Source organism: Orbicella franksi, chromosome 2 (assembly GCF_964199315.1).
Source record: "Orbicella franksi chromosome 2, jaOrbFran1.1, whole genome shotgun sequence".
NCBI lineage: Eukaryota > Metazoa > Cnidaria > Anthozoa > Scleractinia > Merulinidae > Orbicella > Orbicella franksi.
Genome location: NC_138146.1, coordinates 12,004,397 through 12,023,118, shown reverse-complemented (window position 1 = coordinate 12,023,118; position 18,722 = coordinate 12,004,397). Strand labels below are relative to the sequence as shown.

At 39.5% G+C, this 18,722-nt stretch overlaps 1 protein-coding gene across 1 annotated transcript; it reads right to left on the bottom strand.

Moving 5' to 3' along the window:
* Positions 1 to 1,244: 1,244 nt before the first annotated feature.
* LOC145479959 (ATP-dependent RNA helicase DHX58-like) lies at positions 1,245 to 16,963 on the bottom strand. Its single transcript, XM_081458437.1, has 12 exons — positions 16,540 to 16,963; positions 14,988 to 15,056; positions 11,620 to 11,753; positions 10,880 to 11,126; positions 10,366 to 10,428; positions 9,421 to 9,703; positions 8,033 to 8,448; positions 7,460 to 7,845; positions 6,060 to 6,309; positions 4,804 to 5,129; positions 2,740 to 2,992; positions 1,245 to 1,923 (listed from the first exon to the last, which is right to left on the bottom strand). The coding sequence occupies exons 1-12, from the start codon at positions 16,832 to 16,834 to the stop codon at positions 1,682 to 1,684; spliced, it is 2,964 nt and encodes a 987-aa protein (XP_081314563.1). The 5' UTR covers positions 16,835 to 16,963; the 3' UTR covers positions 1,245 to 1,681.
* Positions 16,964 to 18,722: the final 1,759 nt, after the last annotated feature.

Genomic DNA, 18,722 nt, shown 5'->3' with positions numbered 1-18,722 from the left:
GAACTTGAAACTTCCCAAACTAATTTACATTGGAAAAGTAGAAATTTTAGTAAATAATTCTAATCAGAACTGACTGAATACTTTCCCACGATCACGCGATGATCCAATATGGCGGCCGATGTAAGAAATCTCTTACGTTCGTTTAGAACCAGTTTCCCATATGCCATGGCCGCAAGACTCGCTTTACACAAAGTTGAAGGTGCTGGTACCGAATTTATTACTAAAACAATCGAACGTCATTTTTAGCCCGATTTAGCCGGACTCTACAGCCAATCAACGGCCAGGATTTTAATTAATATTAATCATTTATTGCTGTGACCTTCACACGTGCCCTGCATTTCAGATGCATATCTCTTGCGCGGATCGTTACTTAAAATTACCTCTTACTTCTCTGATTAAAGGAGCTCAGTCACGGTTTGCACAATTTGAAAAGTTTAGCCTAAATTTTTCAAATTCGTCGTTTGCAATCCGTGTCGATCTTGACCATCCTTGTTCCTTTCATCTCTTTGATGTTTTTCTAACTTAGTAAACTATTATTTTCAGGTTTTCTTCTATTTAAAGGAGATTTTGTACGTGGCCAAAAAAAAGTCAAAACACTGTGACTGACCTCTGTGTCACATGAAGCCTCGATATTATTAAAATTGGTAAAGTATATATAGGCAAGGTCGTTGTCAGAGGATGGGCGTCCCCACCAAATGGTAGACTCATTTGCACAGCGACGTTTTTTAAAAAAATTAAAGTGTGTACAAAAGCATGTGGCCGTGTTCACCGATACTGATCAAGCATGAAATTTATTTCGTATAATGCCATCAAGAAGAAAAAATCAAACTTGACAGAAATTGGCTCGGTTATAATTTGAAGCTGAGAAATGAACATGAATAGCCGAAAACAAGTAAAGACTTGTTCCATTTTAATGATCTTTAGCCACACACTTTATTTTTACATTAAAGATTATTTTTTACATTTGCATAAAGTTCAAAGTTCTGGTTTTTTAAATACATTGTTGCACCCTTGCAGCAAGGACCTTTTAACAAATGCCATTTTGTTGTCGTTCCTCATTTCTATGTGACTATATCAACTGTCCGTAACTATTGATTCTAACGATCCTTACCAAAATGTTTTAAGTTTATCAAAATAGCATGTCCTGCAACCTGGTCTTGACAACAGATAACTATTAGCTGTAGGAATCCGAAGGCAAATGCTACTTAATTTCAGAGAAAGAATTGATTTTTAGGTATGTGTTGTAATTCTGACGCGGTTCACACAATACGTTTACGTCTGGTAATACATATTTTTCCTCTTGTTATTACATGGCTAGCTCCACGAACGAGCAAGATGAATCAAGTCCTGTGCAGTGATTGACTACACAAGGCACCAAGATAAGGCTATTAGTTAAGTAGTGAGAGGCCACACTAATTCCCATGCACACTGGCAGTGATGACTCGACCAATGTCTTGCTTAGAGACGCCCCCTCCCTTCTGAGCAAACTTTAATAATTGTACGTAAACTAAACTTTTATTGCCGACATCAATTACGCGGCTGTTATTTCTACCTTACTTTAAATCCTCTTGGTGCATGTGCGCGCACAACGCTGCGTCAGCCTATCTTGCTTTGTTTATATTTGTATATTGCAATAATAATTGTCATTGCTGCTAGCTAAATAACTACAGACCGCAGATAACTAATCTAAGCACAGCTCAGCTAAGTCCAAGAAACAATCTAAAACTTGTGTTTGGCAGTGCTCGAAGCTTTCAACATTCATTCGCACATCTTTCCACTTCTTGAAGGAGAGTGTCGTTTTCACGCCAGCCTCATTCTCAAACTCAAATCCAAAGCAGGAAGCTTTGATACAAGGCATTTCCTTGGACTGATACTTCAGCATCACACCCCACTCCGCATCGCAATCCAGGCAGTGCAAAGGCCCTGATTAAAAAGATGACAAGAAGTCACATGTTGAGTTTGTTTGTGTTCCCACTACTTAAGGTGGCTCCAAACTGTTTCCTGCACTTTTCAAGACTTAAATGGATTTGATGGCCTTTACGACCGCTCTTTATCAGTTGATGCTACAATCATGCCTTGTTGTAATATTAGCTTTTAACTTTGTTGTATATGTTTATATCTCAATTTATTAAGTTACTTTTGCTTTATATTTAACACATATGACGGTAATTTTTATTGTATCCTATAGATAGCTGCTTATTTTTGTAACCCTATGGCTCTTATAGGCAGCTAATGCCTAATTTGTAAGCTTCGAAATTATTGTTTTCTTTTTTCCTTTTTTTGGTATAAGTAAATGTTGCTGTTGCTGTCATGGAATCAAAAAACTCTTATTCAATGGTTAACACGTTTGTATCTTTTTCGTGACACAATACGTTACCATAGCAACAGTATATTCTGCTAACACCCTTAATTTTAGTTCTTAGTGCTTATAATTCAAAAACGGCTAGATGAAACCCATTTTTTATCATCGAATTTTAATTAACAAAATAAGACGCAACTTTTGGCAAAGTCGACGGTAAAACATTCTGTACATGGGGTCCAGAGCCACTTTGAATATTCCAAAATATTTATATTGTGTCAAGAAAATGATATCAACATGTTCACCAATAAATGGCAGATATTTGATAGCATGGTTAAAGCAACAATTGACAAAGAGCAGTTATAATAACCCATCAAAAGCTTAGTCTTGGAAACTGTTTTGAGCCACCCTAAGTGGCTCCCAGGACAAAGTTGACATACCTGTCAGTTCAATTTCATTCAACACTCTGGGACTCTTGCTTTTCTTGAAATGAAATTTGGACGTGAAGTCTTTATCAATGACCACGTGATGGGCTTCCTTTATACACCTGATGTCATTTCCACTGCACGCGAACACCTGGCACTTACGGCAAAACAACTTCACCTTGTCGTGTTGTCTCTTATCTTTCTCGCACTTTTTGGAAGTCTCTTTTCTTTGACGCTGATGGACGGCTCGCAACTGAAGATCTAAAATCTTTAGAAATAGCGAGAATAGTTATACATTGCTGGTTTTAAGAAAGGAAAGAAACAAGTCAATCACCCAGGCAATCTTTACGAGCCGGCGAAGATAGGCTTTATATTGTTTTTGTTTGTTTGTTTTCTAAAACAATATTTGAACATGACATGCTCATCAAGAGTGCTTATGCCGGTGAAAAAAAGTCGTATTATTAACATTTTGCGCATCACCATTGCCGCTACAATTAGAGTGACCATTGTTATGGCTCTGTCAATTCCAGACCGGCCCATCCTCCCCCGGGGGGCATTTGACGTGCATTTGACAGGTTGTAGTCATTTGATTGCAAAAGGTCTGCCCGAGGTGGGGCATTTGACAATTTAGAATTATAAATCGGTACTTTTAGAAACAAAAGCCCGCTTTATTAAATATCAAGAGGATTAACCCTACGTAAAAAACGTAGATATAAATTCTTTTTCTGTGATTTAACCTACTGGAAATTAGATCGTGCCCTACCATCGTCCCAAAAAGTTCATCTTTGTCTTCCCGCCTATGCGAGAGAATTGAGGCGAGAAGCAAGTATGATGAGAGTCGTTGAAAAAGAGAAAAGGGCCTGGAAAGTTTAATAAAAACCTTCAAAGGTAAGTTATTAGCATTTTTATAACAAAAACAAATAATATTTTTGTTTGATGGGATAAGCCTTCTTTCAATGAGTTTTCTCTGCAAACATGGTCTTTGCGAGTGTGTCTTTGTCTTTGCGGAGATCGGTGTGCATTACTTTTGAAAATGTTTGGATCAATTTCAATACGCTTTATACAATACCATGCCATAAAGTTGACTTCATGAGTAGCAATCAAAATTAAACTTATACAAGCTATTCACCAAAGAGAAGATGCTTTTTCCCGAGTTATATTAGCGATCGCAAGTACAGGGCAATATCGCAAAAATATAACTTTTACCCCATCCCATGGGTGGGGCATTTGCACTTTTCTCGTGGCCCCGCCATGGAGATTTAGTATGCATCAGCTGTTCCACGGTGGGGCATCTGCCACCTTCTGAAAGCAAAATTTTAAAAATGTCACATGCCCGTCAAATGCCCGGGGGCATGAGAGATGAGCGGGCTTGGAATTGATAGAGCCACTACATGTATGAGCAAAGACATGCACTGGCTAAAAACTTACAAAAAAGAGTAAATAATTAAATAAATAGGTTACGAACAGCGGTGTGATTGGGAGAGAAAAGACAGAACAGACTGGCATAATAGAAACACCGTATAGAACCCATTTCTGCATTCTTTCTTTCATCAGATGCTGAAAGCCGCTTATCGGCCAATAAGTGAAGTTGCATCTTATCCTGCTTATCAAAATTCGTTGTAAAAAAGGGTTGCACTAAGCCGTTTTTGAAATACAAGTACTGAAAGCTAAACTTAAGGGTGTTTTTAGCAGGCAATAATGTTGCTATGGAAACATAATAGTGTCACGAAAATGATACCAACGTCATCACCAACAATTGGGCAGTTTTTTGATACCATGATTGCAGCATCAACTGATGAAGAGTGGTAATATTGATCCATCAAAATGTATGTCTGGAAAAGTGCTGGAAACTGTTTTGAGCCACCTTAAGGCAACTATGAAAGCAGAAATTCTTCAGAAAGGGAATTTGTTTTTCATAAAGTAACGCAAACGCTTGTGATTTAATTAATTCGTTTACCCAAAATAAGTGACTCCATTTATACTGACGCACACATGACCCTAATTTCTCCTGTCTGCGCTGATGAATGGCTTAAACTCGAAGCATCAGAAGTTTTTTCTTCATTAATTTTTTTATCATACCTTGCGATTGTACTGATCTCCATCCATAGCCTTGACCTCGCCTATAGCTTCCTCCATCATCTCCTCTCTGATCACATTTAGATTCTCCTTCTCGATAACACCAGTCTCTTTTCCTGCCACCACTTCATACTGTCCCTCCTTGTCACGAACACGCCCACGGGACTGAACGCTGGCTATCTCATTGCCTCTGACGTCATAACGAATGACGTATTTGCAGTCAGGTATGTCAATTCCTTCCTCGCCAACTGTAGTAGAAACTAGCAGATTTATTCGACCACTACGGAAACTAGCGATGACTTCCTCTTGTTGGCACTGGGTCATTCCATCTGTAAAGAAGAAACAAGTGTACAGTTAATAGAGAGTGCAGCTGTTTGCGTTTAATCCTAATAAGGAACATTCAAGTCATTATTCATAGCGGAGCTCCTGCAGCCCGAAGGGCTTCCAAGCGGAGCCCCATACCTTAGAAAATTTGGTAAGACATCGATCTAAAAAATTTTCGTTGTCACGTGACTGTCCGTACGCTTCTATGCGAAGCCCAATACCTTGAAAAGTAAGAGAGTAGCACCATTACCATAGGTACATCTTTGATATCGGACATCCATGTTATGCTTCATTGACTGCTGTCGAAACAAGGTATCTGCTGACCAGTATCACATGACCATATTGCAAGTTCAGGTTTAGAACTTATCGAAGTCACGTGCTTTTCAAGTTGACTGCTGACCAGGTACTGGTTTCCTTTATGGTTAATTATTACGATCAGGAGTTCCGCTTTTAGACTTGGCTAAATCTATATATTATTTACGACTGTAAGTTAAAAAAGCTAAATGTAGCTCTATAAATTTAATTGGCAGTGTACTATGGTGCAGTTAGTAGTTTAATTTGGACTATATGCGAGGAAATTAGCGAAGACAACCATGGAATGACCACTAAATAAAGCATCAAATATGCACTAATAAAGGAAGATCTTCAATTAATCAATAAAGGTTTGTTAGCCTACAAGAAGTCCATCTTTTCTTTTTTTTGTCGACCAAGAGGATCAAATAAATGAGAGAAAAATATTACACATCCTCCACTACTCTACGAACTAATGAAAAAGAAGTACTGCTCGTAATTATATCGGTTTTGTTTTGTTTTATATTTAATGTTATTTTTTTTAAGTTTGGGTGAAGGATAGCTTTTAATATTTAGTCCGGCGTTTAACACCGGCACTGCAATGTCTGCAGATGATCTGAACAAGGGTTAAAATGCCTACAGACCTTCTCCTTTGCCAGTTCCAACGAGGCGCTCAGCCCTGATAAAGGCTAGATCACTATTCTCATCAAGCCAAGCCTTCAATGCCTTGGTATTTTCCCGTGTCTGAGTAAAGAGCATCCCTTTAGCTGTTTGTTGGCCTCCTTCCTCCACGCATGCCTGGTATTTTGTTCTCAACAATTGGGCAACAGCCTCTAATTTAGGGTTTTTGAGTTCCCCTTTCTTTCTTCTCTCTGAATCAAGGTCTTGCTTGGCCTGGAATGATTTCAAAAAAGGCCTATTATGCATGTCCTTCACTTCTTTCCATATCCAATCAGTTTATTGCCTAGAGTTTCTACTGTTCCTTTCTTTTACTTTTGGCTGTTTAAGATTTTTATAACTCTCAGTTACTACGAGCGCTGTGATTGGTATAGCGGGCCGTATTCTACTGTAAAGCCCGCCAAGATTTAAAGCTATTAGTTTAAAGCTATTATTTAAAGCTAGAAATTTAAAGCGTCTTCTCAGTCTGTACTGTAAGTAACGGATCCTCGCTTTTTCCCCTTAATTTATGGCACGCGCGCTTCGCGCTTGGGCCGTAAATCGAAGGAGAAAAAGCTCAGTCCATAACTTACAGTACGGACCTCGAACTCGGTCAGTAAGAGGTATTTATGTGACAACTGGGATGGTCACATCTTCATTTCATTTGATTTCCGCAGTTCACATTCATTCTACGTTTCAGTTCATTTCACGAGTTCTAACTCATGATGAACTCAGTCAATTGGCCTGCTCCCAATGAATGTGTCTTCATAGCTCAGTTCAGTTGTACAGCACTGCATGGCTAACGCAGAGGCTACGGATTCGAATCCCGTTGAAGAAACAACAACAACAACAACAACAACGCCCCGAAATCTTGTTTCGGGCTAAATTTGCAATTACTTGAATGAGTCACGTGCGCTGCATCAATATTCTAACATGGCTCCGAGGCTTTCAGGACAATATTGCAAACTTTTCAAGTTTCTTTTGTCCCTCAGTTCCCAAAGAGACTTGGATACAAAGAAAACACCACGAAATATAGAACTGTATATCGACTGTGACGTTGCATATTGGAGTTTATCGGGATGACCACTGCGAAGTTCAATCTTTATTTCATTTGGTATGTGGAAGGACGGCAAAAAGACTCTCATACTACACGAATACGTGTCTCTCTAAAAAATGAGCAAAGCTTAATTTCTAAAATGAGGTCCTGATGTGCTGCTTCCTCGGGCAAGTGAAACGCTTACTATTTTTCAACTGAAAGCGAAGGTAGGGTTGAGCCTCAGGGGATAACTTTCGAAAGGTCGGCTTCGCAAACACAACTAACACGGTAAATTAGTTGGCAAATCGAACAGAGCAACCAGATCAAGCCTCCCACCATCTTACGGCGTACCTTCTCGTAGAGCATCCTTAACTTTCGATCAATATCCTTAAACTTGTTTTCACTCTGCCTGTCATGAAATTCCGTGACGTATTTTAGGGCGTCCTTGACTCGGCAGCTTTTCTTGATGGATAAGGCAGTATTATACACCATCAAGTGTTGTACCAAGGTAAACTGGTCACGGCTCTTGAGGGCTACTGAACTCCGTTCCAGTTCCTTCAGCCATTGCTGGTATTGCTGACTTCCGTGGTTCATCTGAGGCCGCCCATTGCGGCCGGCAGGTAACTGTGGCATCATTCCCTCAATTGTAATCATAACGTTTCGTACGATCTCATCAAAGTAATCCGCTTCACCATCCGGGATTTCGTGACAAATACGTTCGCACCTTCCGGTCATACCTTTGAATAAAAAGTCATACAACACAGAATATACATTAAAAATGAGATCAAGATTCTGCATCCACTGGAGTATTTTTATCGAAAAAGTCTTTCAAAGATCTTTGCCCATGATATTGTGCTTAATAAAGATAGAATATAAATTTATTGCTCAGTTGCTCAGTTTTCTCCATATAGCAAAGGAACCAACCTTTCAGATCCTTCTTGTATTTCTCTACAGTAACAATTACGGAACAGTCAAGGTTTGCACACAACTGAAGAATGTGTTCCTGGGCTTCATTCTTATTGCGAGCTTTTCCAACTCCCAGCGAAGCCGTCAGCCCAATGATCTGCGGCAGCCTTTCCTTTACTGCCTTATTTCGACCACCTCGAAAAGGAAATTTAATTTCCAAATAGTTCAGCATGATATCATTGTAGGGATGGCCTTTATCAGTGTGATGGCATTCATCAAATATCAGTAAAGAGAAGTCGTTTATGGCGACCCTTCTGGACTTCAGAGCATCCACCAGAATCTGGGCGGTCAAGACAATGACGTCATTTTCTTGGATTATCTCATCGAGTAGTTTTTCTTGGGCATTGGCTCCTGATATGTCTGTAATATCATAGCTGTAAAATAAACGTATGCTTTATTAATTTTGGACTTTAATTAATCATGACGAAGACTAGGCTCGATTTCCAGCCATTTTGTGAGCCCGCGTAAACAGCCGGACTCCCAAAACGGCTGAAAATTGAGCCTAGACGTCGACGGTCGCCTAGACGAAGACCGAATGATCAACTTTGACTTACTACAGGTTGTTGGGTGGTTGTTTGTTTAGTTACTTGGCTGACCGACCGACCGACTGCTGACCAGTATCACGTGACCATATCGCGGTCTCAAGTTTAAAGCTCATGTCAGGTTTACTTGTTGAAAATAGGGCCGGGTTTTTCGGAAGCCGGTTAACGCTAACCCAGGATTAAAAGTTAACCGAATTATAACTTTTTCTTTTATACAAATGTTTTTCACTGCTTTTATTTTGTGTATTTTGTGATTATAAAACTCAAAACAGAAGGCCAAACAACATACAGAGAACCTCACCGCAAAGTTACAAAACTCAAATCAAAATTCTCTCTTTTCCTGGGTTAGCTTACTCGGGCTCTGAATAACCCGACCCAGGAGCTACGCCTTTAGGCTGGCCTAAATCTATATATTAAAAGTCTTGGCCGTACAGCGTTCTGTCATAAAGCACGCAAGAAAGTCACGAAAACACGAAAAGAATTGTGAAACACGGCTAAAAAGCAAGTGTTTTTCCCTAATATCAAGTGGTCTCGACTCTATAGTGTGCTTTCAAACAGAACCAAGCGCGTTTAAGGCTTTTTTACTTGTGTTATAATTAAGCTTTACTTTTGTGCATAAATTGGTTTATTCTTGGGTTGCGCTTTGTGCGCGCAGAATGGTGTCACAAATAATAACTTCATTTTAAAGAGGATTTGAATTCCTTCAAGAAAAGCACTCCACTTGAGAGCTACTTTCTCCGCTGTTATGACGCTGCTTCATTATTCGATTTTATAATAAAAAAAACACAAGACAGTGTGAAGTACCTGTTGGACAAGTAGTAATCAAACCGCTGCCTCTGTTGTAAAACCAGATTAACTTTGTTTACAACGAACAACACCTTTGGGTGAGAAACCTCCGTGGGACGCTTGCTCCCTATTTCCTTCTGCTTTTCCAGATGTGCTTTAGCTATGCCAAGGGCTACGTACGTCTTCCCGCTGTTCGTTGGCGCACAAATTATGGAGTTTTTGCCTTCCAATGCAGGACACGAAAGTTCATGTTGGTATGAACGGAGTTTAAGCTCTGGATCTGCTCTTTGGTCAAGAAACACTGCAAGAAAAGAGTGTATATGATCAAACATCACAACGTTTCCTGCCAACATGATTATGCCAGATTTTATTTTACTACAAACCAATAACCAGCCAAACAACTACTGTTTCCATAATGATATGTCACGAATGGCGAACGAAAACAGGAAAGACTATGTGTGTTTTTGAAACAAATACGAAACTTTTCTTCCAAGCATCAAAATGATTTTCGTTTCAAGGGTAATGAGCACATTGAAGGGTAATACTACGAGTGTTTACTGTTTACAGACATTAATTAACACTGGTCGAGTTTCTTTATAGTGTCTGTGAAAATAATATACAGTACATTAATTTGCTCAAGTTTCGATGGACTTCCTGTATTGTCTCTCCCCTGTAATTGTGACCAAACTTGTTATGATTACCCTTAGAAATCATGCGGCGCGGTCCTACATGACATTATTACCAGTGACCTTGAGTGTCCTTGACATGATTATTGTAAAATCTGCAGCTAGATGACGTCACAGGCGCAGATTTCGAAAATTCACTGTACGCTTTCGGCCAATCAGAAAAGAGATAGTGAGTTCAATGTATAATAACAATGGTAATCGAGAACGAAATGGGAAGAGAGGGCCGTATACTAATACTAATTACAGAACGAGTACTGAGTACTTAGCTTAACTGTACCTGGAGGAATGCGATCTTTTTTTAATTTCTGAGTTTCGTCTGATGAATGAGTCTGATTACCACCTGAAAAACAAATCGCCGAGTCAGGAAAGATCATAACAGCACCTAGTGCTGCTGAATAATTGTATGAAAATGCTGGCACATATTCATCTAAGGCCGGCGCCAAGACATTCTTTAACATCTTTCTGACCAATTAGAGCCCAGAGAGTGAGTATTAAGCTCTCGATCAGCCTCCTCATTTAACGCTGCTATTTGGTTAATAATGCCAAATCTTCGCGTAACATTGTTCAGGCATACAAGTTTCACTAGTAAAGTTGGCACCAAAAATGAAGAAAACAGCAATCGTCCTTGACTTTTGAATTCCTTGCGATTGGTAAAATCCACTCATCTATTTTTAGACTGGTGAGGCGTACCCGGCTCCTTTTACCAACCACCGGCTTTCTGCATGTAACTGTAGTTACATGCTCCATAGATTAAATCAATGCTATTAAAGAGAAACAAAAATATGTTTTACCAGCCAAAATGTAACACGCCCGGTCGTATTCCTCTTTCATAATGTCAATACGCATTCTTAAGTGAGATGAAATGGCAGTCATTCCGCTCAACAAGTTCTTCTTTAAAATTGCCACCAGCTTTCCGTTGTTATAATCTTCCCATATCTGATCAGCAGCGGACTTCAGAGACACGCGCAACTTGCATGCTGGTAAGTTATCTTTGGTTTCTTGACATACCGCGGAGAAGGCTGCGCCTTCGGGCAAATCCTTGGATGAAAAGAAATATCATTAAACGAGATACTTATGTTTACAGTCACCCTAAGTATAGAAACCATCAACTATCTTTGAAACTCCCAAAAAGAGTGAGTTTTACTGAAAAAAAAAATTGTAAAAGCGGCTATTATTGAAGCCAAATTTTAACATCTGATACGACATATCGAACGACTAGTTCGCTCTGTCAGCAGATCACATGGACCCAAGGAAGCCCTTTTTTCAGATTAGTTTGTCTGTATCTGTTTAGGTCTCTCGCTTGTCGCTATGCCTTGCGAAACCAGTCAGTTCTGCAGATTTCGCCAACCGGGAACAATAACTCGGTAAGATTATCTGTCTGGCACTTCCTATCACATAAATATAAAAGTGCTACTATTTGAAGTCTTTGAGGTTTTATTTAGTAATTAAAACCCTCAACAAGCGTTATCATTAGGCTCACGTCCTCTTTATAGTATCAATACTTACCAGGAGTCCATTAGCTTGTACGTACCTTATGCAGTTGATCGCGAAGTTGCAGCGTGCTATCTGATCTGATATCTTCATATTTATTCAAGATGTCTCTCTCTCCCTTTACGCAGTATTTCTTTGTCTCTTCGTTGAGTAAACGGATTCTTACGCCAATTTCTGGGGTTGTTAAAGAAATATCATAATTTCATTCACACGTTTTACCAGTATAATACACTCCAAATGTTTCAGTCCGATGGGTTTAAGCTGGCAACTGACCAATGGCAAAAGGGCAAACGGGGCAGGGACATAATAAATAGTGTACTAAGTCCTTTATTTGTTTGTTTGTTAGGTTTAAACCGACTCTTCGGCCAGACATCGAATCAAGCAACGTTTCAAGTTTCATGATTCCTTCCAAAAGCTTCCTTCACAAAACACAAAACTGCAGAATACCCTGTCATTTGAATTCATTTCCACGTAGCCAGCTTCGTGGTCACGCGGTAACTAATCAATTCATGTTTAAGTATTTAAGATTTATTCAATTGAGAAATAAATTCAAAATGGCGTAGCTGTGTTTTGTGCTGGATACGCGGTGCACGGTACGCCGTGATAAATAAGTATAACAACTAATGAATTCAGAACTAGTACAAGATCGACTGTATATTTTTCGTTCTTTAACTGTGAGAACTACAAAGCGCTAAACAGAATGTACATTATTTGTTCTGAAAGCTCCAGAGCCCAGAACTAAAGCAAATGCGCACGAGACCCTTAGAACGTATAAATTTATTCAAGGAAAATAAGGGGCGCTTTCCATTCGACCAAAAATTCCGGTAAGAATTTCCGGAAATTTCCATGGGCGAATGGTACAGACTTTTCCAGTGTGGAAAACGACAAGCCGCACAGTTTTGCTCGCTTGGAATTTTCAATGATTTCGAGGTTAAAATCGCAAATATAGAAGCAAACAGAACACTAATATGTCAACATCGTGACTTTTTATAGACCACAACAGCAGGGACCTTATACAAACCACAACGGGAGCGAAAAAGTCGCAAAACAAAGGGTTTAATGAGTCGTACAATGGTTCTGCACGCGTTATAAATCTTTGTACATTTCCTAGCCAGCCTACGCAAAACAAGCAAGTACACTACGGGAGCATTATTTTTATAAAACGTTTTCTTCAGGAATTTAGCTGCAGCTAGTATTTATCGACATATAAGGGGAATGATTCTAAAGTATTTCCACTTTCGAATACGCGTCGCCGTCATCCTTGCGTGAGATACCCCACTCGCTGTGATCGCGGCCATAAGAACTAGCATTGAATAGAAAATCGAGAATTTGCATAATTTCCGAAAAAAAGACAACCTCGTGAGGTATACCCAAATTTTCGAACATATTTTCCTGGAAATTTCCGTTCCATTTGATTTTCATCCCGGAATTTCCAGAATTTTGGGTTGAATGGTTCGCTTTTCGGAAATTCAACAATTTCCGGATTTTCTGGGACCTTTCCCGGGAAATTTCCGTACCATTTGCCCCCGTTTCGACAATTTCGGAAGGTTTGGTCTAATGGAAAGCGCCCAAGGGAAATAAATTAATGACTCTCCGTTGTTTCCACAAACATTTGTATTAAGGGAACACAAATCGCGATTGCAAACCAACACGAAAGCGAACTCCTTAGGACACCAAGGGAATAAACTAAGTACATGTGTATATTCCTCGTTCTAAAAGAAATGAGGCCACCAACATTTCACATTCAACGTAACATTTTAACTTAAATTTTGTAAGCCTTAACTTGAACATTCATTAATTCCACTATGAAATCCGGTTCCTACGAATTAGGTCCTAACAATTGTAACAAACACTAAATGAATTTGTTAATTCCTTTTTCCAAATTGAAATCATTGCAATCCTTAAATTGATACATTCATTACTCACTGCGTACCGCGTGGCCAGCAAAAAAGATAGGTCGAGCCAAAGATATTTGTGACTGCGTACCACGAGCCACCCCTTTTCAGTTTTAAAACAAATAGATTCCATGTTGTCGTGCGTCTGTTCAGTATTAGTATAAATATACTAGCGTTCTCTGATTGGCTGCGCTATACTCACTATCTATTCATTTTCGAGGTGTCTTTGAAGTGGAGTTAGATAAAACAATTAGGATATTTGCTCTCGATTTCTATACGTGATAGTTGACGAAGGCGCAGCACGCAATAGAAATCGAGAGCGAATAATCTAATTGTTTATTAATAGATCACAGATGACGTCAAAATGCGGTAAGAACAAAAAAGTGGCACTCAAGACGATAGCTGAGTGTGTCACAGATGTTCTTACCACATTCTGACGTCCTCTGTGATCTATTACTGACCAGACGCACGGCAACATGGAATCTATTTGTTTTTTATTATAAATCAACTAACGTTCTATCGTGAACGCCGTTCTCTGATTTGCTACGCTACTCACTATCTATTCTGTGATAGATAGTCAGTAGCGTAGCAGTGTGCCCTTGTTAACAAAATGACGGCCCGCTTCTTTACGTTTTCGAAGTGTCTGTGAAGAGGATTTAGATAAAGTTTTGAACGACTAGTAGATTTATACTAAAACAATTGGATTATTCGCTCTCGATTTCTATGTGTGATAGAAATCTCGAGCTCATAATCCTATTGTTTAATATAATAAAGAAACAAACTGTACAAAAAGCCTTTTTATTTCAAAATCTTTCAACTTTGAAAAACACGAAAATGGGAATTTGACGTCATTCATTGTCTATACAAAATGGAGCAAACTGGTTGGTTGCTATGCGTAGCAAAGAATTGTGATTGGTTCACTGGGGAAATCACGCAGGGTATGTGGCAGGGAATTCAGCAGTTGCTCCCAGGTCTTTTCGTGGTGACAGCCGCGAAGATTTGCAAAGGATTCCTACTGTACGAAGTAGGATGTAAGCATGGGGACTTAAATTATTTACCACATTGACATATGAATATTCAAATGCAGAAACGTGCGATCTATTTGTCGCCCGTTTAAGACTTTTTTCCAGTAAGTAGAGAGTTATTGGGTTGCAGTTTTTCCAGATTTTCTGGTTACAGAACTGTTTTCTTTTGATTTCGGATTATTTGAACTCTGGCTAGATACGGACGGAATAATATTATTTGTTGTTGGTTGAGAAGTCAACAAATCAGTGTGATCGAATTAAATGGAAAAGCCAATGAAATTTAACGATTCCCACATTGAACATTTTCCAAAGTAAAAGTGCTAGCAGTTGTTTCTTCTGGTTTTGCCAGTAAATAGGGTGTGTTGCTGCTATTTGGCTAGTGCTGCTTCATAAAACTGTTTTCTATCGTTTCGACGTAATGCACTCTAAATTTCACCGCGCGGATTTAAGTTTCATTATTGTTACAAGCTGTTTATTTATAAACGTACCTGCTGCCGTACCCAAAATTCCAAGTCGGTAACTATTTTTATCTTGGATATCTTCTGTTGCTGAAGGAACTGAAAAATAACGTTCTTACATTATGTTATCGTCTTTCAATTCAATATTTTGTTTCAGTCTCAAAAGACATCCTTAGTATTCCTCGTGTAAAATTACTTGCATAGTCTGTCATAGTATGAATTTTAACCGTCTCCTCGAGTGAAGCACTCCTAAAACGACGAAAAGGCCCCTGAAATGTCTCCGTTTGCCGGTTTTAATTTATGGGGAGTGGAAAAAAATACTGCCGAAACTTACCAGCAAGGTACGATTAAGGATCAATACTATTCTATATATGCATAGATATATGACAACATGGTTAAAGAAAAGTGCGTTCTTTTGCACTAAGTACACGCTTCATTTTACGACTCCTAAAATCCCAAAACCCATCCCAAGCAGAAAAGTACAACAGTAAGATCAGAGAGAAAAGGGAATAAAAAGACTGACTTAGCTGTTAATTTTTATATGGTTGAGTTGAAGCCACATATCAAATCATAAATGTTATATGTTATAACATTCTAGTTTGGACTCTTATCCGCCATTGCCTTTTCCAAAACAAGGTTAAGTTAAATGCACTAAATTTTGGGCGGCCAGAAAAAGCCTCATCGAGACGACCACAAGGTGGCCGCGGCCGCTTAACGGAGGAGGGCTCAGTTTATTTACAGTATTTTACTGACGATAAACCCCGAAAGTAACAGTCCCCCCGAAAATAGCGGCCCTTTGAAGAAGTCAGAAACTCTCTGATATCGAGCGCAATGCGGGTGAACCAGCTTGACTGCTTGACTGAACAACTTGAAGAGTTATTTGTGATTTGATTTCTGACTTAACTGAATGTTTCTGAAACTATGATTTATAAGCTGTATTTGTCTGGTAGCAGTGTCAAATGATACAGTGTAATTAGTGCATTGCGATACAATGCGTTCATTACACTATCGCCCTACAGTGCCAACATTTAGAGTCTTTTTTGTTTATACAATCTGCTTTGTTTATGTGGGTAGTTAGTAACATACATAAACGCAACTGTTAATTTCATGTTACCCGTCCGATTTGTCTGAAATGAATGTGAATTACCATACAAACATTTTCTAACCATCCGAAAGTAACGGCTACTCGAAAGCAGGCCCGAATTAAGTAAAGGGTATCCGAAAGTAGCGGCCCCTTTTGCTTACTAAATCCGAAAGTAACGGGGGCCGTTACTTTAGGAATTCTATACTGCACCGTCGGATATACAATGGCTTTCCTGTATTCTGATTAGCTGTATTTTCTACGACATGATATAAATATTGCCATACACCAGAACAAAGGAAAATATGAAATTGTATTAAGGGTAAGAATAAACTACAACATATATTTATATTTTTAGTCAGACAGACATGTAACTGATCAGGACGGTCAAGCAATTTGATAAATGAAGAAATGAACTCTCGACGACGTCACAGAATACAAAATGGTCTGGTTGAGACGTTTCGATTCACACGTTGAAGAACTCGTAATGTAAGTTCTTACCTTTAAAGTGTGGGTCGAGAAGCAATGCGGACTGCTGACTTCCCACATTTCTAAGCGCTCTAACAAGCCCATCAAACGCCTTCCGTCCGTTTGGTCCATTTTGCTTCTTGAGTTTATCCAGTAGAGTCAGCGCGGCTTGTGTTTTCCCTTTGTTCGTCTCATCGCATCTGATATTTTCTTCATCACCGTTTGATAGATTCAAGTAAGGCAGCAGCTTTGTTGGTGCGACCTCCTTCATTAAATGCGGTGTTCGCTCATCAATAAGGTCGACCCAAGTTGCTTCTGGGGATGCCATATTTCAGTCGGGGAGTCTGTTTGATTTCTCCTGATCTCACAGATGACTAAAAATGGTAAACTAAACTGATGGTTTGATCAACCAAATAAATACTCCTCCAGGGCTTTTTTTGGATATTACCTTAGAAGCTTACTAAATACTCAATATTCCCCTGAAAACTGAACTTATTAATTATAAAAGATACCTTTCACTTTCTAAGCTCGCACAATAGAAAAATTGTCCATGGTAACTCACCGGAAAGCCAGAGGAAAAAAAATAAATATCAGAGCTGAACTTTTCGGTTTTTTCGAAAAAAAAAACATAGGAGAACTCCGTGACTACTGCAAGGACCTGTAGGAGCCATTTCAAGGAAAGGAAATGGATCTGTCTTTCATTTTCCAAGTATAAAGGTCGGTGCACAGGAGGGGACAAGTCCCCGGGACTAATTCCTGCGACAAGTCCCTTGAAGAGTCAACAAGAGGGAACTGGTTGCATGGACTAGTCCTTTGTAGCGTTTACATCAATGCTAATCCGAAATTATTAAGCTTTAATTAAAAATGTAGAATTGTTCAGCTTAATTAACCAGTGCCTCCTTTTTACTCAATTTCCGGATAACAGGGATGTTAATTATTTTTTTCGTAAAATTCTCTCACAATTTTCGTGCTAGTAACACTCCAAACTCCTTTTCCAACATCAACGCACGTCTTCCGGCGAGCCGAACGGTGAGGCACCATCTTGAAACAGAGCGCGTAGGGAGATATGGGAGTTTAGCATACGCATCCGTGCTTGGTTTATTTTAATTTGGTCGCAGGGACTTGTCCCACGAACAGTTCACGCGAAGTGTTTTGAGGGACAAGTCGCAGGAACCAAATTTTAGTCCCTGCGACTATATTTTTTGCCAAAAATGGCTGGTTTACACAATGGGACTTGTCCCCGCGACTTGTTGCAGGGTTTAGTCGCAGGGACTTGTCCCCTCGTGTGTGCCGACCTCAAGGGATATTTGTACTTAGGTTCGTGGAAAATGATGAAACTTTCATGATCGAATTCTTAGGCCCCGTTTACAAGCAGGTACAGGTAGCTCCCTAGCTAGAGGGTGAAAGACAGCTCGCGTTTAGAAGCAAACTTTTTCACGAAGGGGTACCCTACTACCCGGGACAAGTTAAACCGGTCTCTCCTTAGTTAACCTGGTAAATAACACACGCAACCGATAATAATTTTATTGTCAAAACCTATTTTCACTTGAATGACGTAGTTTCTCGATCTCAGTTCCGCCGAAATCATTTCAATTTCTTAGCTCACTTAAAATCCCAGTAATTCTTTTTTAATTTGGGATTAATTTGACAGCAAAACTATAAGCAATTCTACGATTGAATATACTAGCGACATTAGCGGCAAATATTATCTTGGTAGCCTGCGTGGCGGGCGTCCGAAGGGGAGGGAAAGAAGAAAAACGAGTGCGCGAAGCGCGTGAGGGTAGGGTCCCTCTTCGAAGCGTACTCTATCCTCTGCGCTCATTTTGACCCTTTCCCTCCCCTTCTACGGCCTGCCACGCAGGCTATTATCGTCGCAAAAAGCCCTTTTTCGAAATTTTTTCTATCCACTGCCAAACTAAAGCAAATTGTGAATTAATACGATCTTTCTACAGTCACAATTCGTTTCTTTTGCCGGTATTTTTTATCATATTTTGATTTTTGGAGCCCTGATAAAGTTGTCCCGGGTAGGCGAGTTGTCCCTAGCAGAGGGTTTAGAATGGAGTTGGGGGAGCGGGGGGGGGGGGGGGAGGGGGGTAATCCTAGTGTTCAGCTAAGGTTACCCTAGAGCCAGGGAAACCCTACCTGCCTTGTAAACACGCCCATGAAAAAAAAAAAAAAAGAAAGAAAAAAAAAAAGAAATGTGTGAATGCTAGGGT